This window comes from Hemicordylus capensis, chromosome 11, assembly GCF_027244095.1.
Source record: "Hemicordylus capensis ecotype Gifberg chromosome 11, rHemCap1.1.pri, whole genome shotgun sequence".
Classification (NCBI taxonomy): Eukaryota; Metazoa; Chordata; class Lepidosauria; order Squamata; family Cordylidae; genus Hemicordylus; species Hemicordylus capensis.
The window spans coordinates 12,493,011-12,515,326 of record NC_069667.1 but is presented as its reverse complement, the minus strand read 5'-3'; the positions used below and the strand labels follow the sequence as shown (position 1 = coordinate 12,515,326).

General features: G+C 45.5%; 1 protein-coding gene across 10 annotated transcripts in view; it reads right to left on the bottom strand.

Moving 5' to 3' along the window:
* Positions 1-22,316, bottom strand: part of HDX (highly divergent homeobox) — a 71,303-nt gene that overhangs the window by 11,914 nt on the left and 37,073 nt on the right. For 8 of the 10 annotated variants that reach the window (XM_053273737.1, XM_053273738.1, XM_053273743.1 and 5 more), the window contains 3 exons: positions 19,138-19,345; positions 17,374-17,453; positions 13,720-13,803 (listed from right to left, as the gene is read on the bottom strand). In XM_053273737.1, the coding sequence (XP_053129712.1) occupies positions 13,720-13,803; positions 17,374-17,453; positions 19,138-19,345 (372 nt within the window). Of the gene's footprint in view, positions 1-13,715; positions 13,804-17,373; positions 17,454-19,137; positions 19,346-21,163; positions 21,736-22,316 lie in introns of those variants that run through there. The other 2 variants (XM_053273744.1, XM_053273745.1) reach the window with 2 other exon arrangements.

Sequence of the window (22,316 nt, the reverse complement as noted above, 5' to 3'; positions counted from 1 at the left end):
CTAAGGGGAGAAAGAGAGATACAAGTGACACTTTAGAACCATCTTTAGCACTTAAGAATACTCCTCAACTAATCCTGTAATGTAATGTAAAAAAGGAGACTGCAGTTTCAGGCTTATGGCCAAAATTGAACTGAGTTTTATTTTTCAAGCACATTAAAGTATCCTAGAACAGCATTATTGTGGGGGAAAGTCCTAGGAAGAGGACAGTACTGTTTAAACTTTTTAGATAAAACAAGACATACTTCATGCTTTAAACATTGCAAAATGGAAGTGATCCGACTGGCTGATGTGAACTCATTCCACATCTTGCATACCCCATTATTGCATATGCCAAACTAGTTTCTGTTCAACCAGAATTTGGTTCAGCCAGTGCATGTCATCTCTCCGGTGGCTGTCAGCAGCTTGCACTGGAAACTTCATGGTTTGTAGTTAGGAACCCAGCTACCTATGACAGTCTGCGCTCAGGTTTTAGAGTTCAGAGAACAGGGACTTCCAGCAGCATAACCTGAGATTGGCAAGGAGGATGCTGTCTCTGGATTGGCCAGCCATAAAATAGTAGGCACCTGGTCCTTGTCTGGCAAACAGAGCAGTACTTCCTACCTGCTTTCTTAAAGCTCCAGCCCAAGCCCCAGAAACCCTGGTTTGAAGAATGCTCCCCTCCCCCCAGGTTCCTGTTATGGCTACCTGCCTATAGTACTGGCCTATAACTGAAAGTGTAAAGCAAGACAATAAGAGAGGGAGGTGGGGGTGGGGAGGCTCTCCAGGAGGCTGGACGAGATGGTCTTTTAGATCCTTGGAACTGTACAATTCTATTCTATTTGAACACAAGAAGAGCCCTTCTGGATCAGGTCCAAGGTCTCTCTAGTCCAGCATCCTGTTCCCAAAGGGGCTTACCAGATGCCTCTGGGAAGCCTACAATCAGGAGATGAAGGCAGGCCCATTTCTCTGCTGTTGCTCCCCTGCAACTGGTGTTCAGAGGTAGCCTATACCATCAGGATAATAGTCACTGATAGATCTGTCCTCTATGAATTTGTCTAAGTCCCGCTGAAAGTCATCCAAGCTGGTGGTCATCACCACATCCCACAGCAGAGAATTCCATATATTGTGTGCTGTGTGGAAAAACTACTACTTTTTGTCAGTCCTAAATTTTCTGACCATCAGTTTCATGGGGTGACCCCAATTCTAGTGTTTTGAGAGAGGGAGAAAATGATCATCTTTGTTGTTTAGCGACAGATTGACCTGCTCTGCTTCCCTTTTTCCTCCCCCAGTTTTCTATACAGGTAGCACTTGTTATTTGTGGCAGTTCCGTTCCCACCTACAATCATGGAGAATGAAACTGTGAATAACAAGACCTTGAGTCTATGGGAATGGGGTGTGTGTGTTAGGTTCCAGAGACCTGGAAAATGACATCCCCAACCAAAAAAAAATCATGAAAAAACTGGGGGGAGGGGGAGATAAGGACGGAGCACAACGTGGTCCCTTGGCCACCTCAGCTCTCCCACTGCCGCTCTCCAGGTGCTCCAGCAGTGGTCCCCAGCTCCTCCAGTAATTCATAATAGTGAAGTTTCCCCACCCCGCAGTTGAAGTCCAACACTCAGCAACATAAACCTTTGGCCTGACAGGTTGGTAGGTTGGCCAAAGAGGCAGCACAAAATTTGTTTCAGTTCTAGTAAATGCACGTGGGGGAGTTTCTTCACTCCACTGATGGGTTAGTGAAACTCCATCTCTCTTCTGCAGTCTCTGGTCTGCAGTGGTAAAAAACAAACTGAAAAAGCACTGGAGTTCTTTCACTCCACTGCTGGAATTAGTGGCACTCCATCTCTAGTCTTCTGCTTGGAGCACAGATCAAGTAGCAGAAGCAGGGACTGCCGAGTCAGGCCTATCACAGCTATTGTTGTCGTCATCACCATCCTCTTCCTCCATGAAAGTGCAGGTGATGCTTTCTGGTGATGACCACTCTGCAGCTGTGGTTGTGGGTGTAACTACCTTTGAAAAATAGCTGGTGATGGTGCTTTGCTTGGTCTTTCTTTGCAGAGCCTTGTAGGCAGCTGCCTTCTGAGCGTGATGTTGCGCTCCATCAGGGGATCAAGTTCAAACACTTTGTCCAGCAAGGCAGTCGCCAGCCACAGGATCTCAGAAAGCCCCTTTGTTGTTAAAGGCTTGGGGAGCGTCTCTTTCTCCTCTTCTCCCGCACTCTCAGGAGCTGCCTGGATGATCTCCTCCAATTCTTCCTCTGTGAGCTCCTCCTGATGGGATTGGAGGAGTTCTTCCACCACATGTGGCTCAACATCTTCCAGGTGTTCTTCACCAATGGTGTGCACAAGGTTGGCAATCTCCTGCACCTTGTCGACTACAGAGGGAATGGCTGCAGTAGATGAAGAGGTGACTGCCCAGGACACAACTTTGATAGAGCGGGATCGGCTTCCATGAAATCCAACAGCCTCCTGAAGGTGCAGCAAGTATAGTAGGACTTGAAAGTTGTGATCAGACCTTGGTCCATCAGTTGGATCAAGGAGGTGGTGTTGGGTGGCAAGAAGGCGATCTCTAGGTTTGGGTGTGCAAGCTGCAGGGCTTCAGGATAGCCAAGCAGCAGGAGGACTCTGAAGGCCAGGTTCCTGGAGACCAGATATCACTGCACCTCAAGAAAGCAGTTGTTTGCCCAGTCAGAGAAAACCGCTGTGGTCACCCATGCTCTCTAGAAGACAGGAAGCTGTTTTTTATCCTTTCCTTTCAAGGCATGAAAGGCATTATCTCATACTGCATGGGAGATGGCAATGGTAAACCCCTCCTGTATTCTACCAAAGACAACCACGGGGCTCTGTGGTCGCCAGGAGTCGACAACGACTCAACAGCACACTTTACCTTTTATAAGGTACAGTACTGTACTATAATTACCAAGAGTAATTTTTTTAAAAAATTTAAAACTAAATATAGAATTTCATTTAAAAAAATTAAACTTATTAAAAGTGATTCAACAGTGTAATTAGCATCTTACCAGGGCTGTACAATGCTGCAAGAGGCTCCTCTAATAATCTCCATAGGGATGGCTAAAGAAAGGCTCCCAAAGGCTCCACAGAAAGACACAAAAAGCCTCCAAAAGCTCTACAGCAATGGCTTCTAAAGACACCAAAGTCTACCCAAGGCTGGCAAATGCTCTCAAATCTATCTTTTAAGACAACAACAACAACAACAACCACTTAAAACCCACACACCAAATGACTCTTCCATCCACCTCTCACTACCCGTAAGCATGTGCAGGAGAAGCGCGCCAAAAACCACGGACAGGCGAAACTGGTGAACCGCAGATACCGAGATCAGGTTACGGTATATATTTCCTGACTGCAAATATGCAGAATCGCAAATACCGGAACCGCAAATAACGGGGCCCACCTGTACATCTATGGCTTCCTGAACTCCCTAGTTAAAAAAAAAAAAGTCAAGTTATGTAGAATATGTAGCATTTTGGAATAAGGAAATGGTAATTATCATCGGAGACGGGAGGACACTAGCATGATGTTCTAGAGAACTTGTTCAATAAGCACCTCTGTGAGAATAACACCATAAAAACTGCAGTTATCCTTTGCTGCTCTTAAAACACTGCTTGATCTGCATTTCCCCCTCTTTTGAAAAGATGTGAGCCTTCCTGAAAGGAAGGTGTGAAGGAAGATGGTGTGCAAAAAAACCCAACTCCACACACACATTTCAACAAGCATGAATGATTTCCTTTCTCTCATTTGTGAGGATGATTTGCAAATTAGAACTCCAAGTGTATTTGCTTAGAAAGAACACTGTGGAGGGCACAGCAGCTGTGTGACAGAGCAAAGATCAGCTATGGGGCAGCAAAAGGATTGATTGTTATGTTCCTCGTCATGTAATACAAGAGGAAAAAATATAAAGAAAACATTTTTAAGAAGAAACCTCACTTGACTAACAGAAAGGAACATACATGACTTTCATTCATTTTTAAAATATGTACAGCAAATGGTTTGAAGACACTTGATCAATACCATAAGTGCTAGATTAGATGATGTTTTTTAAAAAGTGTATTAGACAAATTGATGGAGGATAGGGCTGTTGACAGCCATCTGGCATGCTAGCTAATTGGAACCTCCCAGGTTCGGAGACTATACACCACTGAATGCAAGCTGGAACATAGGAAACTGCTTTATACTGAATGAGACCCTTGGCCATCTAGCTCAGTATTGCTTACACTGACTTCTTCAAGGTTGCAGGCAAGAGTCTCTCCGAGCACTACCTGGAGATGCTGCCAGGGATTGAACCTGGAACCTCCTGCACACAAAGTGGATGTTCTGCCAATGAGCTACAGCCCCACCCCCAAAAGATGGTATATATGGGTCTCCTGTCCAGGTACTGACCACACCAAGTCCTACTTAGCTTCAGCAAGGTGGGCGCCTTTCGACATGCTTTGGAACCCATGCTGAAGGGCAAGAACAAGGGAGAGGGGTTGCCTATGCCACTTAACACAGAGCCCATGGTTTGTGCATCCTTCCTCAGCCCTGGGAGCTCATGCTCCTCCTTCCCATCACCACACACACACTTCCTTGGTAGGTTAGGGTATGCCAAGACTTGTTGCGATGTCTGAACCCACCAATTTTGGCATTGCCTTACCTACTTGCTCTACCCTTGGGTTCTGATCTTGGGTTCCCTGGAGCAAGTAGGTTAGGCCCATCACACTCTTCTCAACCCAATGGGCATTCCAGATAGGACAACCACATCATAGGCATAAAGCAGTACCAAGAGATATTTATTGGCTAACTTAGTGGGATGAAAGTCTGGATTAGCCAGACACTTAATGTAAAAAGTTAAAGTTTTACTGTAAACAAAAGCTACAGGAAGCCTTGGTTGCTTACTATAATGAGGAGCATTAGTATATTAATTATCAAGGGACGAAAGCGATGGTTTTTGCCAGGAGACCCATTTTGCATAAATGGCAGATAAACAGGACCAGGGCTGAGCAGGTACCAAGGTCATTCTCACGACTGGCTCTACCGGTCTGCCCTACCTGAGTAGAACTGGTTGAGAGAAGCACTGGGATTGGTCCCAATTCTGGGTTTTTTAGCTGGGCTAATAGTGGGGTTGAAAGGCCTGCATGCACCTTTCTACCCCACTCCCCATTATGTGAACGGTCGGGCTGCCTGCAGCCAGAGCATGCACAAAGCCAGGCAGCAAGAGTGCCCAGCAGTAGGGAAATCCCCCAATGCACCACGCTTCAGGCTCTGGTGCTTGCTGTGGGTCAGCTGTGTGTTGCGGTGAGCAGCAGATCTATCAGGGAAGGGCAATCGTGTGCAGGGAGGCAGGGAGGAGCGTGCCTCCCTATGGAGATCATGTGAATGACTGTAACATGTCACAAATATCTTGGAGTTGTTTTTCATGCGACTGGTAATTGGAAGGTGCAAGTCAAGCATGTCATTGAGAGCACAAAGAGAAGTGCTACTGCCATCTTCCAGTTCTTTCACTCTAGTGGAGGCCTGTACATCCCTTCAACTATTAATGTGTTAGAGGTAAAAGCTTTAGACCAATTGTTATATAGCACCCAGCTAAGCATCTATGGTACTTTTGGCCTTTTGGAATTACAGTAGTTCCATCAAAATTTCTGAAAACTATTTTCTCGGTCCTTGCGGAAAAGCTTTTGTCTTATATCACTGGGTTACAAAAATGCCAAAATGACTCTTAGACAGCATATTCTGGATATGGAACAGCAAAAAGAACCAAGTTTGGTTCCTAGGTACTCTAGTCTAGGGGGTGCTAGGATTAACTTTGGACCAGCTAATTATTTTACCAATCTCATAATCCCAAAACAGAGGGTGGCATTTACAATGGCATGTTTTAATGTTCTGAGGCTTTGCTTGAGACTAGATATCATAACAGCCCAGTCCCTGAACACACATGCCCTTGCAAAGCGGGTGAAGTTGAAACAATGAGTCATGCTCTTTTGTAGGGATGCCCAGAACATTTTGAAACATTTCTACTTGAAATGGGCCATTTTGAGTGTTTCGAGCTTGGAACAGAACAACCCTGTTTCAATTGAAACACATCAAGCACCATGCTGGAGGCCTGTTTCCCCCTTGCTGATTGGCTTGTGATCTCCTTGCTTCTTGATTGGCTTATTATCATACAAATCAGGTGTTTTCATGGTCAACTGTGCCCTTATTGGCTGTGTGGGAGGGAGAAGGGACAAAAAAGGATTATGGACTTCTTAAGGGAGCTGGGGTTTTGCACGTGTCCGAAGTGTGATAGTTTGAGCCTGGTCATTTGTGCCTCGAATGAAAATTCTGGATTGATTTGTTCTATGATCCATTGGTTTGTTTGAGGATACCATGTACCTGACTGTCCATGGTATCCTCAAAAGTCTTCTCCAGCACCAAAGTTCAAAAGCGTCAATACTTTTTCTATCTTGCTTCTTCAAAGTCCAGCTTTCGCATCCATAAAGTGTCACGGAAAAACCACTGCCCAAATGATTCTAATCTTTGTAAGTAGAAACATGTCACAGCATCTAAATATCCTTTCCAAGGCCTTCACTGCAACCCTACCAAGTGCTAGTCTGCGGCGTATTTCTTAACTCCTGGATCCGTTACTGTTGATGGTCAATCCTAAAAGGCAGAAGCTACCCACCACTTCAATGCCTTCATTATCAGTTCTGAGGCTGGCTGCTGTACCCGTTTCATTAGTTTAGTCTTCTTGACCCTATTGGGAGTATACCTCCCGGCGTACTTTGCTCATCCCTTCCAGGAACACCCCACCCCCACCACCATGAGTCAGCACAGCAGGACTTGAGAGGGGGTAGCTCCTAGGGACACCCAAGTGGCTTGGGTGGTAGGATTTGGGGGGAAAGTTAAAAATTTGTTTAAAATCACCCACTTGCCCATTTCTTTTGCGGGTTGGGTGGTAGGTAGCATCCATCATGTCTTACCTCCCAACCCAATTTGGTGTCCCTAGGAACTACCCATGGGGAACAATGGCAGACCACATGTGAGCACTGTAAGAGATTCCCCTCAGGGGATGGAGCCACTCCGGGAAGCGAGAAGGTTTCAAGTTCCCTCCCTGGCTTCTCCAAGAGAGGGCTGAGAGAGAGAGATTCCTGCCTGCAACCTTGGAGAAGCCACTGCCAGTCTATGTAGACAATACTGAGCTAGATGGACCAGTGGTCTGACTCAGTATAAGGCAGCTTCCTATGTACCCTATAGCTGGAATACTTTTGTGCTCAAAACAGGACGCAAAATCTGTTCTGTACCATCCCTGTTCTTTTGTACTGTCCTTTTCACAGAGACATTTGTAATAGTTTTATTTTGCTTTAGAGAATTTGCCAGGCAGGTCTGTGGAACTTTGTTTTTCTCCTCCTTTCAGATTAGAACCCTACTACATTGTATAATGTAGCTACATTATCTGCTGCAGCTTGTAGTATCTGGCAACAGTTAACCAAAAGTAATTAATTCCGGGTGCTAGGGTTGAGTATTTTTAACCTATTTATATACCGTACAAAACTTGTGTCTCTGGGCAGTTTACAATAAAACAGCACAAATTAAAATGAAATTAAAATGAAATTAAAACATTAAATTTTTTTAAAAAAATTTAAAACACAATGTTAAATCTGTAAGTATAATTAAAAGCCTGAGTGAATAAATGTGTCCTAATTGGCTTCTTAAAATTTATCAGAGATGGGGGACACTCTTATTTCAACAAGGAGTGTATTTCAAAGCCTTGGGGCACCAATGGAGAAGGCCCATCCCTGAGTAGCCACTAGACGAGTTGGTGGCAACTGCAGATGGACCTCCCCAAGATGATCTCAACAGAGGATGTGCTTCCTCTAGTGTCCGTCTTCGCAGTTCATTTCTTAGGAGGGAAGTCGTCCTCCTCCTCATCCGTGGAATAATGTCTATGTTTCCTGCGTCAGTGGTGCTTCTTTTCCACCACTTCTGGATGCTTGAACTCTTGCTCCTTGGTGGCTTTAGACTGCGTCATTGCAGGGTCCACCAAAGGAGTTGCAACCAGGCATGATCCCATGCTCAACGACTTTGATGGTGTGTCGGTGTCCGTGTTGGTGGTTGAAGCACTTCGTCATACAAAGCTGCTCGAAGATGCAGTGTGCGATTCTTGAGAGTTTGTTTCGAGAACGAGCAGCATCTCTTACATGTTGCCAGGCTATGCTGCTCCCCTAAGCAAAGCAAACACGCGTCATGGCTATCTGTCATCAGTAGCTTTGCTTGGCATTCCGTGCAGCACTTGAACGTAGTTTTTGCTACAGGCTTGGACGCCATCATTAGATTTCTTTCTTTCCATAAAAAAACTTATGTACTGTCTATCACGCTTTCAATTTGTCGTTAAGCAGTCCTTCGGTCGCTAGTCTGTAATTCCGAGTTGTGCGTCCCCCAGACAAGTCTGGGGTACGCTCCATTTTTATTCTTCTGTTTGAATTGATTAGAGTTATTTCGTTATCTTGAATCCTGTCTGAAGTCCTTTTACCGTGTTTATCCAAACTTTTATTATAATTCACTGAGGAGCTAAGTAAACGAGGTGTAGACACATAGGCGGTCTAATAGAAACTGAGCAAGAGCACACCCCAACTGCTGAAAATAACGGAAGCACGGAGGATATGCAGGGCAGTTGGAGGCATAGTGAGGAGTTAGTCAATCATCTATCTGTGAGGTCCCTGCGCAGGCACAGAACCCATTCATTATGAATGCAACGAATCATGATCCAGATAGTTTTCTTATATACTAGCTGTTTAGGGCTTTATAGATTATAACCAGCACTTTGTATTTTGCCCAGCAGCATACTGGTAGCCAATGCAGTACTTTTAGTATAGGTGTAATGTATAACTGCACTATACTAATTGCATACATAACTGTATAATACTAATGTTAATGGCGCAGCAGAGAAGCAACCTGGCTAGAGAGCAGGAGGCTGCTGGTTTGAATCCCTGCTGGTGTGTTTCCCAGAATATGGGAAACTCCTATATCGGGCAGCAACAACCCCCCACCTGCCTTATTTCAAGTACTGGAATAAGACAACAGAACAGCAAAACAACTAACCCACCACTCAGCTGGTTTTTTACCAGCAACAAAAGCTTGCAAGTCACCTCCTCAGCTCATGCTTTGGCCCAGTCAAAGCAAACATGCATATTTATTTGGAAACAATGCGGCCAGGAAGACTAACTGCTTGTGTCAAAAATGTATTAAAAAAACCAAACAGGGCTGTGTAGGGCAGGCTGTCATAACACGCCATTCAGCTGGGTGACAAGTGACATTAAGAAAAGGTCATATCTCCCTCTCCCCATCTATATTCATTCAGCACTGACCTTACCCTGAAGGCAGCACTCAGGAAATTAAACACGGGGGTCCCAATTATGTACACAGTATGTGTGTTTTCAGAGACACTCCACTCATTCCAAATCTAGACACAGTTCTAGTACAAAATACATCTTTTTTTCTAACACCAACTGAAATTTGTTTGAGGGCGTTAGTTGAAAATGAACCACCCCCATTTCTTATGTACACATGTAACCTTTGCAGTTTCGGCAAAAAGAAACAGTTGTCACGTTTCCAATAGTTTTTTTCTTATATTGCATCAGAAACAAATGTTAGGGCTGCAGTCCACAAGCTGCTGAACTTGGCAATGCCCATCTGTCTTCAAAGAAACCAGCAGCCTCCTCCTAAACATCTACTCTAGCACCATCTGCCTGTGACGCTGGGATAGCATTCACACAACCCCAATTAAAACTGCATTCTTAATTTTAATTCTTGCTTTTTACCACATATGAAATCATTTCCAGCTATATTACTATTTTAAATTCCCCTTTTTATCTTTTCTGTGCATTTTATTATGGAAATAGTGTTCTCAGTGGTTTTAATTTCTTAGGATTGCAGCTTGTTTCTTTTTATTCTTAATTCTAGCCTTTTCACAATATCTGTCATCGTATTTGCAATCACCTCTATCAACATGTAACTTTTCTCTAGTATTACCTTCATTTAATGTGCAATTTTATGCTGGTCTCTGACCGTAATAAAGTTTACTTTACTTGAATTAAAACTAGGGATGTGCATGGTCCGGAGCAGTCCGGACCAGCACCGAAGGGGGGCCTTTCTTTTAGGGCAGGGAGGGCTTGTTTACCCCTCCCGCCTCTTTGCCCCCTCCAGCGCCCGTATTCTACCTTGTAAATGGGGCGCTGGAAGCCAACCGCCCCCGCCGCCCCCCCGCGAGCGGATTAGGGCCCAAAATTAGTAGGGTACTGCTGCTGCCGTCCCCCCCCTGCCGTCCCCCCGCCCCCCGAGTGCTCACCGTGTTATTTCCAAAAAAAGGGAGGAGCTCGCGAACAGAGCTCCTCTCTCGGCAAAGTCTGTAGCAAAACTGGGGCCTGGGGCGCGCGTGCGCGCGATAGACGTCGAAAGGAACTTCCGCTGGAGGCCCGGTCTACCCGGAACGAGGCCGGGTAGACCGGGCCTCCGGCGGAAGTTCCTTTCGACGTCTATCGCGCGCACGCGCGCCCCAGGCCCCAGTTTTGCTACAGACTTTGCCGAGAGAGGAGCTCTGTTCGCGAGCTCCTCCCTTTTTTTGGAAATAACACGGTGAGCACTCGGGGGGGGGGGACGGCGGCGGCAGTACCCTACTAATTTTGGGCCCTAATCTGCTCGCGGGGGGGGGGGGAGCGGGTGGCGGCTGGTTTCCAGCGCCCCATTTACAAGGTAGAATACGGGTGCTGGAGGGAGCAAAGAGGCGGGAGGAGTAAGCAAGCCCTCCTGCCCTTAAAGTAAGACCCCCCCCACCCAGACCCGGACCAGCCAGGTCCGAACCGGTCTGGCAGTTCGGAGGCCTTTAGAATGGCCTCCAGACCGGTTCGGACACACCCCTAATTAAAACTGCATGAGCATGGCATTGCACTCTCATAGTTGGCAGTAATCTCCATCCCAAGCACTAAGATGTAGTCCATTTTAGGACTAGGCCATGAGCTAGCTTGAGAAGCAACAGATTATCTTAAAAGTGGTATGGATCATGTTGTTGGATCAAAATGGAGGGCAGAGTTGCAGTGCTGTACGGCATCCAGAAACTAAAAATTGGAGCAAAAGGGAAGAAGAGGAATGGATCTCCTGTTTCTCTACATGAAATCCAAAATATAATGCAGTAAGAAAGATAGAGAAGCTTGTGCCCTCCCCAAAGGAAAAGCTTGAGTCCTGAGCCAAGTGTTCAACCACAATGTGAAATGCACACACGGAAGAAATTGTGTAAATGCTTAGAGTGTGGAAAGAGCTTCAGAATAAGGGGAAATCTTACTTTACACTTTAGAAACCACACTGGGGAGAAACCACACAAATGCTTGATGAGCATGCCCCCAGCTCTCTCTTGTCCCCACCAAGCTCTCTCTTGGTGGAAAGAGCTTCAGCAGGAGTGGAGCACTTAGTTCACAACACAGAACCCACACTCGGGAGAAACCACATAAATACTTGGAGTGTGGGAAGACCTTCAGTCAGAGTGGAAAACTTACTATACATCATATATATCACACAGGAGAAAAAAGATATGTATGTCTGGAATGTGGAAAGAGCTTCAGTGGAGGTCTTACCTTAGAGCACTGTAAGATATTCCCTTTAGGGGATGTAGCTGCTCTGGGAAGAGCAGAAGGTTCCAAGTTCCCTCCCTGGCAGCATCTCCAAGATCGGGCTGAGAGAGATTCCTGCCTGCAACCTTGGAGAAGCCACTGCCAGTCTGTGTAGACAATACTGAGCTAGATAGAATCATGGTCTGACTCAGTATATGGCAGCTTCCTATGTTCCTATGTCAGGCTGCAACTGATGCTCTCCAAGTGGTCACCTGTGCAGACATATGGAAGATCTGCACCCGTGTAGGGCAGCATTACAGAAACTTACAGAACTTAGCAGAGCATTCTGAACCTCCCCTTGAGTAAAGAGAGTCCATGCCATATGCATGCCTTGAGAATAGGAAGAATGCCCATTTCCCTTAGTTACTTGAAGAGCACTGTAACCATGGTATCAAGCCTGCAGTGGGGAAGGAAGTGTGGGTTGTGTGTCTGCTTCATGATGTTGCTTATCAGTCATGACAAACCTGCCCCACTTATTTCACTGGTACTTCTAATTAATAACTTGGTTTGGATATCAGCTGATGGATGACATCCTGACTAACACTGTTCCTGTGTAGTAAGAGGATGCCCAGACATAGTGGTATTGTATCTGTTTCAGAAGTGGTGACACAAAGTGTTGTTGAGGTGGGGGAGGGAGCATGAGAGATTTGCTGATCTTCCCTTCCCCTGGAAGAGCTCTTTGCAATCCAAGAATATGTCCCTGAGAGTTGCACAGCCCTCAGGGACATATTTCCAGGTTGCAAAGAGCATTTCCAGGGGAAGGGGAAATCAGTGGAAATCCCGCACCCCTCATGCAAGCATCCGTGCTTCCAAAGCAGGGACACTAACACTGTGGCAGAGCATTTTTTCATTGCACAGACAAAGCATTAATCAGGATGTCGGCCAAGATCACTCCACCAAAATAGGGAGTGAAGGATGACTGGTAGGAAAGAAGCAGGGACTGAGTATATGGTTGTGATTTGAACACAGACAGGAACTGCATTTGAACTGGATGCACATGGGTCATGCAAAAAGAAATTACAGTTATTTTCCAATTGTAAAAAATTATTGCTGTTATTCTTAAATAAGCTAAGAACATTTGAAAATGAAATTTGAAAAAATCTGAGCTATTCTTCCCACCCTCAAGGCATGTACATGGCAGGGGGTTTCTCAGCTTGAGGACAGGAGCAAGAATTTTCTGATGAGCTCTAGAAATTTCTGAAGTGCTGCTCTGCACATGAGTAGACCTTCCATATTTGTGACTGCATAAACACCACAAAGAAGAAGAGCTTTCCCACCTCTCTATACCAGTTTGCCAGCAGTACTTTGTGTTAACAAGACTGGGAGGGAAAAGAGATTCACTACCCAGAGTGTTCAAAACGCAGTCAGTAAACAAAGAAAAAGTGAAAGAAAACCATGAAATGCTTTAAAAAAAGGTTAGTAATGGATGAACTGAGGAAGACAGAGACACAAATCCTTATACAACTGGGGGCCTGTCTGAATGACAGCAGGGTTATTTATACAACTGCAAACTGGATAGGACAAGAGACCTACCCAGTTTCAGGAGCTGAACACACCCCTGATTTTCTATTGCGTGTGAGCAAACTAGGGAGGAGTGATTGTGTGAGAGAGGGGAGCGGGGTAGGACGGTGCTGTCCTACTCAGGAATCATACCCAGTATTTTAGCAAGGTAGCGGGGAAAGGCATCCTGCCCAGCTCCTCTCTCACACAAGGTCAGTTCCCCCTCCTCCTACCCACCCAAAACAAGTCTCTGAGTTATTACCTAGCTGTTTGCTCACACACAACTGAAAATCAGGAATGTGCACAGCTCCCGAAGCTGGGTACAACTCTTGTCCTACCAGTTTGTAGTTGTGTGAACAGCATGAGTGTGTTCTATGTTTCCATAGGGTAAGAGAAAAGCAGTAGTAATGGAGTAGCAATTCTGCATGATACTCTGAAGACCCGTCAGTCTTTTATACTAAACTGAAGCTCAACTTCAGCACTTGCTGGTGTCCTGAAATAACCCCATCCTTCCATACTCCTAATTCAGTTCCTGGAATGAAGCCTAAATTTTGGTTTGGAGTAACTTAACCAACCTCCTACTTAAAAAACAAATGTAAGTTACTTGCTTTGTAGTCCAGAAGAGAATTCATTTGATCCACTTCAGAATTACTTATCATATCACTTTCTTCATCATCTATGATTTCTATTTTCTGAAAAAGAAGCAAAGTACACATTTTATTTCAAGTTCAAAGATTCTAAAGTCTTGTCGGAATGACAGACACTCCCCCCAATTAATGTATTTGCAGTAATAAAAGTTAAGAAATGGAGCATTGGTCACTTACCGTGAAGGCTTCTTCTGGTTGCTGAAGTCAAGGCATCTCATTGGGTTATCCTCATCACGTGCTCCTGGGCAGGACTATGTAAAATACTAATAGAAGCCTTTAGAGCCCGACGGGGATAACCCTGCCCCAGTTCTTATAGGCCGCGTTAGCAAAGAGAAGCTACATCTAAACCAGATATAATGGACTAAAACTGAATACAACATCAATAAAACATTGGTATGTAACATGAAGGCAATATAAAGAGAAGATAGGAATTGGAATCCAACAACTTTTCCCATACCTATCCTAAGAAGCAGTTGTCCTGGAGTAGAGCAGAATTTATTTAAGAATGAGACGGGTGGGCTGAGATGCCTTGACTGCAGCAACCAGAAGAAGCCTTCACGGTAAGTGACCAATGCTCCATTCTTGGTGCAATCAAGGCATCTCATTGGGACATACCAAAGCAGTACGTCTCCGGGGGGGAACCCACATATTGCTCTACTCCTGGGGAAGTACTCCCTGGAGAACCCGCCTCCCAAAGGCCGCCTGAGCGGAGGCATATAAGTCCAGTTTATAATGTTTGATATATGTGGATGGGTTCTTCCAAACTGCCGCCTTACAGATCTCCTGAAAAGGGGCATTGCTTGCGAAGGCAGCTGAAGTTGCAGACGATCTGGTGGAGTGGGCTAGTATGTGTTCAGGTGGACGGACTTTTCGGAGCTCACATGCTAGAGAGATGCAAGCTCGTATCCATCTTGCAACTGTCCTGGAAGACACTGCCTCTTCCATAGAGGCCGGTAAGTATGACACAAATAGCGAGTCTGTCTTACGAAAACTGGCGGACCGTGCAATGTATTTCTTTAGGCAGCGCCGGACATCCAGCTTATGCCACAACTTTTCTTGAGGATGTGTCTGATGTGGGCAAAATGATGGTAAGTATACATCTTGTGACACATGGAAGTCGGATAACACATTTGGGCAGCTGAACAGGTCCGGTATCAGGTGAACAGAATCCTGTGAGATTACACAGAAAGTCGCCCCTCTCAATAAGTGTTTTAGCAAAGGATGAGTTATTGAAACCTTTGAGGATTCCCCAGTTATGAGAGGAACCAGAGAGGCTGCCTGTCTTCTCAATGTGTTCGGTCTTAGTCCTTTATCTAGGCCTTCTTGCAAAAATTGAAGGAGGTAGTTTAGGTTGGCCTGACCCTTGGCGATATGGTGATGACAAGCCCATCGGAGAAACACCCTCCATGTGTACTGGTACATTCGATTTGTTGATGAGCGACGTGAGGCTAGTATGGTAGTGGCCACCTTTTCCATCACCCCCTGCCTGTTCAGCAGCCGCCGCTCAGTCTCCATGCGGCTAGCTGAAACCAGGCTGGATCCGGATGCTGGACTGGTCCTTGTAGTAGCCATGGCTTGTCCATGCTGAGGGAAATCAGTTCGGCAAACCACGGTTTTCTTGGCCAGTAAGGGGCCACTAGAATGACCTCTGCCTTTTGTTCCCTTATGTGCCTTAACACGCGAGTCAGCAATGGGATTGGAGGGAAGGCATACAACACACCTCTTGGCCACTGGCTGGACAGTGCATCCGTCCCCACAGCCATCCGACAATGGAATCTGGTGATGTAACGCGGCAGCTTCGCATTGAGAGGTCGCGAATAAGTCCACGACAGGGCATTCCCACCTGTGTGCCAGTTGTTCGAACACTTGGAGGTTCAGTGCCCATTCTCCTGGAAGGAGGTCCTCTTCCCTTGAACAGAGTACTGATGACAGTGTGCTCCCCAACCTCTGATGCTGGCGTCCGTCATCACAATGGTCCTTGGGAACTCTAGGAATCTCTTCCCACAAGATAGATTGTTGATAGATTGTTGGGGGAGCTCCACCAGCTAAGAGACATCTGGACGCTGGAGGGCATGTGTACCATTATGTTCCGTTTCCTCAAGATGAATGATTGGAATGGCTAAAGGAATCACTGCAGTTCCCTGAGGTGGAACCTCACCCAAGGTACTGCCTCTAAGGAGGACACCATTAGGCCCAGAAGCCTTGCTAGGGATAGCACGGGTGTCTCCCATGTATGGAAGGCCATTTGTGTTTCCGAGACCAGAGTTCGAATTCTGTCTTCTGGCAGAAATAGTCGGTCTTGCATGGTGTCTATAAGCACCCCTAGATGCAAGATCTTGTGAGAAGGCATCAGGTGGCTTTTCTTCCTGTTTATTAGGAACCCGTGTTGTTCCAGGGTAGCCAACGTCACTGCCAGGTCGGATGTTGCCGACTCTGGTGACCCCGATTTTACGAGCCGATCGTCCAGATAGGCAAAGACGTGAATGCCCTGTAATCGTAAGTGTGCCATGACTGGTGCCAGGATCTTTTTCTCCCAGCATCGCACCTGACATTTTGGCGGACTTTTGAGAAGAGCTTTCTGTGCGGCCGTCATTTGCCTCCCCTCTGAATCGCCCGATTTTCCCACCATTTTCACTCCCCTGGCTAAAGCCCTGATCTCGCCTTGTGGGAGGGGGATTTGCGATGGGTCTGAGGACCCCTGCCTTCAATTTGGAGTTCATCAGCGCAAACACGGCTCACGCCTTTTCTTCCCGCCGCATTTGCTCTAGGTAAAACACAGCTGCCGTACTGCGCGTCAGGTGCTTCCGCTGCGGGCTGCCTTCTTGCTCCCCTTCTGTTTCCTCCCCGCTCGTGCCGCTCAGAAGTGGGAGTGAAGCGGGGGCCTCTCACTCTGCCCACTCGGTCGGTTCAGAGACTGCCGAGAAAGGGACAGGGAGGCGGGAGACTTCTGTGAGCGGCAACGCGGCCCTGGCCATTAGCGGGCTACTGGCGAGCGGGAGAGTTGAACCGGGAGCCTTAGAGCCCCATGGAAAGTCCAGTTTAGCTCGCCCCCTTGGCACATAAATGTTTAAAACCCTCCCTGCGTGCTCCATATAACAGGGGAGTGGAGAGTGGGGCGGGGAGGTAGACAGGGGAAGAAGGAGTATACACGAAGTAGCTAATAATTTTTTTTTTTAAACAGAAATGAGAGAAGAGCTAAAAAGGACAGTAACGACAAATAGGTCCAAGTACAGAAGAATGATATAATAACCTGACCAGAGGAGTAAGGGAAAAACCTACCAGGAGCAACGCAGGACTATAAGAACTGGGGCGGAGTTATCCCCGTCAGGCTCTAAAGACTTCTATTAGTATTTTACATAGTTCTGCCCAGGAGCACGTGATGAGGATAACCCAATGAGATGCCCTGATTGCAGCAACCGAGAAGCTGCTCTTTAAAAATGAAGCTAGAGATTTCTAAGATGCAGTTTTACACACAGTACATCTGCTGTACTTAGATGGTATAGCCTTGTGTATACCCTCTCAGAAAAACATGAGCGTGGCAATCAAACAGTTTTCAAATGTGACTATATTAACTAGATGCAATCAAAATTACTACAGGGTAGGAAGTGTACCTACCACATTATCGGCAGATACAGGAGTCTGCCCCCCCTCTTTGTGACCAAGGTCTTCATTCTGAAGAACTTCACTGTGTTCTTCTACAGAAATAGAGAAAATAAGTTGCTGAATTGCAGTGCTGTTAGGAAAAACCACTAACTCTTACAGAAGCATAATTTTACTTGTCTCTTTCACACACCCCATACCTTCCTTTTTTCCAGCACTGAACTTGCCTGAGGATTGACAGCTATGACCAGTTATGCCAAGACAAGCTTCTCAGACAATTTAGTATCCAATTTGTTCAGCCTCCAGTTTCTTCACCCCCATGTTGAAGGCTGAGTGGTAGCAGCCCCATCACAGACCACATTAGATCACTTATCCTGGGCTAAGTCCAATACCACTAACTAGAAGTTCTCCTGCCTACACATAACACTTTTTGTACAAGCCAGCGCTGTACAACTTTGGGGTTCCAGGTGTTGAACTACAACTCCCATCATCTCTGACTGTTGGCTACCGTGATTGGGGATGATAGCGCTGTAGTCCAATGGCTGAAGTTGTGCAGCCCTGGTTTATACCATGTTACATGACAGAAACATCCCCAGTTAGAGGTTCTGGACTTAGACCATACTGGATCACTTATCCTGTATTAGATCATCATTTATCCTTTATTGTCTTCATCTCCCCTCCTGGGGGGTGGGTTTTCAGTCCTGCCTTCTAGGGATAGGGCCATAGCTCAGTGGTGGAGCATCTGCTTTGCACGCAGAAGGTCCCAGGTTCAATCCTTGGTATCTCCAGGTAGGGTGGGGAGAGATTCCTGCCAGAAACCCTGGAGAGTTGCTGGTAAGTCAGTGTAGACAAGAATAAGCTAGATGGACCAATGGTCTGACTCTGTATAAAGCAGATTCCTATGTCCCAGAGGTGGGACCTAACCTATCTAGGAATGCCCTCCTACCCATGCAAGGAGAACCGCCACCATTTCCTTTCTTCCCTTGTATTTTCCCCACAGCTGTGTAAGAACCAAGTACAATAATCTTCTCATTGGCTCTCCCCAACGGGTCTATCATAAGCTTCAGAGTGCCAGAACCAATTGTTATTAAGACAATTTTCACTGGAAATTGCCAAATGCTCTGAATTCACTCAACTCTCCTGTAAGAGGGATTTCTTCTCTCTCCAGGCAAAGAGAAGATTCTCACATTTTGGCAAGTTTTTCAGCTTTCAATCACTTCTCCCCAATTCTCTGTTGTTGCTCTTTTTAAAGCTGAAATTTTGACAAAGTTATGACAAGTATTTTCCCAACAGTTCTCAGTTTCTCAACTCCTTTCTCACTCTCCAAGTTGTTCAAACAAAACAGGAAGATCAAGCCTGGAGACACATCTGCAGCTGTGCCCCAGAAATGGGCTATTTTTGAAGTTCAGAAGCTGCAGTCTCAGTTGCTCCTGGTGCTTCTGACTGGAACAATTAGTTGAACTTGTGAAACTAGAGCAATGTGTGAACACATCAAATCCTAACTAAAGCTGCTTCTCTACTGCAGCCTGCCTTTATCAGTGTTAACATGGCTAGGATTGGATACAAGGAGAAAGTAATACATTCAAGAATTTATGACTTTCTCCTCATACTCTACATCTACGTATTTTTGCTGTCACTTTAGGATTGGTAGGAAAAAATAAATGCATGTGAATTTGAAAGAAAAAGGAAGTGAGGGAGGAAAGAGAAAGTCAGGATTGTTAAATAGCATGCAAGATGGAACAGAATTTAGAATATGATACCAGTGATAAGTCTGAATACCTTGTGAACTTCCTTCTGATAAACAGATTGATACTTCATCATTCCTGTCATTATCATCTCCCACGTCAGTCAAAGCATCATCTCCTGGAATGGGCATTGATTTACTGCTGGAATCCAATTGGCTGGAGAAGTCAGCAGGGCCACCCCGAGGAGGAGGAACTTCAATTCCCATCAGACGATATTTTCGCCTTCGATTTCCAATCCAAGTCTTTTGCAATGAGAAACAGATATGGAAAATATCACAAATATTTCTATAATTCAGTCCGAAGTAGTTCATAAGTCAGCCTCCTTTGCTGGACGTTTTCAGCCAACGGCTGGATGGCCATCTTCCAGGGATGCTGTCCCAGTTTCCTGTGCTGAGCAAAGGGCTGGACTACAGGTGAAACTCGGAAAATTAGAATATCGTGCAAAAGTCCATTAATTTCAGTAATGCAAATTAAAAGGTGAAACTGATATATGAGACAGACGCATTACATGCAAAGCGAGATAAGTCAAGCCTTAATTTGTTATAATTGTGATGATCATGGCGTACAGCTCATGAAAACCCCAAATCCACAATCCCAGAAAATTAGAATATTACATGGAACCAAGAAGACAAGGATTGAAGAATAGAACAATATCGGACCTCTGAAAGGTATAAGCATGTATATGTATTCAGTACTTGGTTTGGGCACCTTTTGCAGCAATTACTGCCTCAATGCGGCGTGGCATGGATGCTATCAGCCTGTGGCACTGATGAGGTGTTATGGTAGACCAGGATGCTTCATTAGCGGCCTTCAGCAATTCTGCATTGTTTGGTCTCATGTCTCTCATCCTTCTCTTGGCAATGCCCCATAGATTCTCTATGGGGTGAGGTCAGACGAATTTGCTGGCCAATCAAGCACAGTACACTGTATACTTTTCGGAGGTCCGATGTGCAAAAAATTTCGGGCACAGATCGATCTGTGCCCGAAATGAGCAATTTTGGGTGATTCGGGGCCGAACCGAATCACCCCCGATGTCCCCCGATATTTTTCGGGGCCGAGCCGAATTACCCGAATTTCGGGGCCGAAAAATTCGGGTGATTCGGCTCATGGCCGATTTGGGGTTTTTTTTTAATTTTTAGTGACTTTGGGGCAGTTTGGGGGCATAGAATGGGATCTGGGCAAAAAGAATGGGGTGGGGTGGTAGTGCCTAATGGGTGCAGACTACCACCCCAATTTCAGGGGGATTGGGCAAAGGGGTGATTTTTGGGAAATTTCTGAAGTTTTCGTGTCTTTGGGGCAGTTTGGGGCAGAAAGTGGGGCCTGGGGCAGAAGAGTGGGGTGGGGTGGTAGTGCCTAATGGGTGGAGGCTACCACCCCAATTTATGGGGGATTCATCATATTCATAGTAAACGCGAGTGTGAAAAAGTGAAAGCGGGGTCATGAGTTCTTTAATTGAAAAAAATCTCATTTGCTATCATTGAATGAGAATTCACACCTCAGAAAATAAGGGAATAACATCCCTTCAGAAAAACTTCTGAGGTGTGAATTCTCATTCAATGATAGCAAATGAGATTTTTTTGAATTAAAGAACTCTCATGACCCCACTTTCACTTTTTTCACACTCTCACTTACTATGAATATTGAATGACTCAATCTACCACACTGCACTTTATGAAGAAAAACCTCAGAAAATCAACAAAATCCAGCCCTCTGGCCAATCACTCTGAAATTGGGGACAGGTGGTAGCCTCCACCCATTAGGCACTATCTACAAGCCCACCCCACTCTTTTGGGGCAGATCCACTTTCTGCCCCCAATCTGCCCCAAAGACACCAAAACTTCAAAAATTCCCAAAAAATCAGCCCTCTGCCCAATCCCCCTGAAATTGGGGTGGTAGCCTCCACCCATTAGGCACTACCACCCCACCCCACTCTTCTGCCCCAGGCCCCACTTTCTGCCCCAATCTGCCCCAAAGACATGAAAACTTCAGAAATTTCCCAAAAATCACCCCTTTGCCCAACCCCCCTGAAATTGGGGTGGTAGCTTCCACCCATTGGGCACTACCACCCCACCCCAAAATTTTGCCCCTGGGCCCTTCCCCCCCGAATTGATTCAGATTCGGGTTAAATCCAAATCCGAACCGAATCAAGGGTGATTCGGGTGGCCCATATTCGGGCACAAAAAAGAACAGGGGTGATTCGGTTCAGGTCCCGAACTGAATCACCGAAAATCCGAATTGCACACCCCTACTAAATGGCCTAGTGTTAGGACATCTTAGAATTTCCTCCTCACATATGAATCTATCCTCTTGCTCAGATCTTCCAGTGGGGCCTGGCTTGGCACACCTTGTCACCTGAGACTAGGCAAGTGGGAATGTGGGAGGGGGCTTTTTTCCAGCCACACAGGCTTTGGAAAACACTTATCTGGGATGCTCTTCTGGTCTCCCTCCTCTCCAGCCTTTGCGAAGACCTTTCTGTTTCAGAGGGCTTTGTGGGTGGGGTGTAGATGTTTCCTTTTTCACAAGCCTTTGGATTGTTCACTGTGAATTTATTTTTCTGTGTTCCTTTGCAATCATTTCTCCCTCTGCTGCTCTTTAATGTTATTATTGGATTTCTATTCTTGATGTTAGCTACCTTGAGCATTCATATGGGTTGGAAAAGAAACATATAAACGTTAATTACTACACAGAGCACAGATCATCTGGGCTTCCTTTCTGGGACTACTGGTATCTTACAACCTAAAATGGTGGGTGATATACTTCAGTAAATGAAGGGGTAGCCATTTGGTCAGAGAAGCAAGACATTCAAGAAGCAATTGTGGCTCTTGTGAAAGTGAGCTGCATCTTTAAAATTAAAGATTAAGGTTTTTTAAATTAAATTAATAAACTAATCTAATTGCTTAGATATTTTCTTCTATAATAGAATACCACTAGCAATTTTAAAACATAGTTAAATTAGATCAGGCCATAAGGCATTTTAACTATTTAACCTTAGAAGTCCAAGTGCTTAGAAGTGCTCATGAACTGCTCCTTCAGCTGAAAAGTCAACTGTTGCAGCAAATCAAGCTTTTTTAAATAAATAAATATATATATATATATATATAGTATGCTTCCATTAATTGTTGATTAAATTAAATTGTACTTGCCAGACACCTACTTAGTCTTTTTGAAAAGATACTATTTCCATTCCAGCAATATTTAACTGAGCACCTGAAT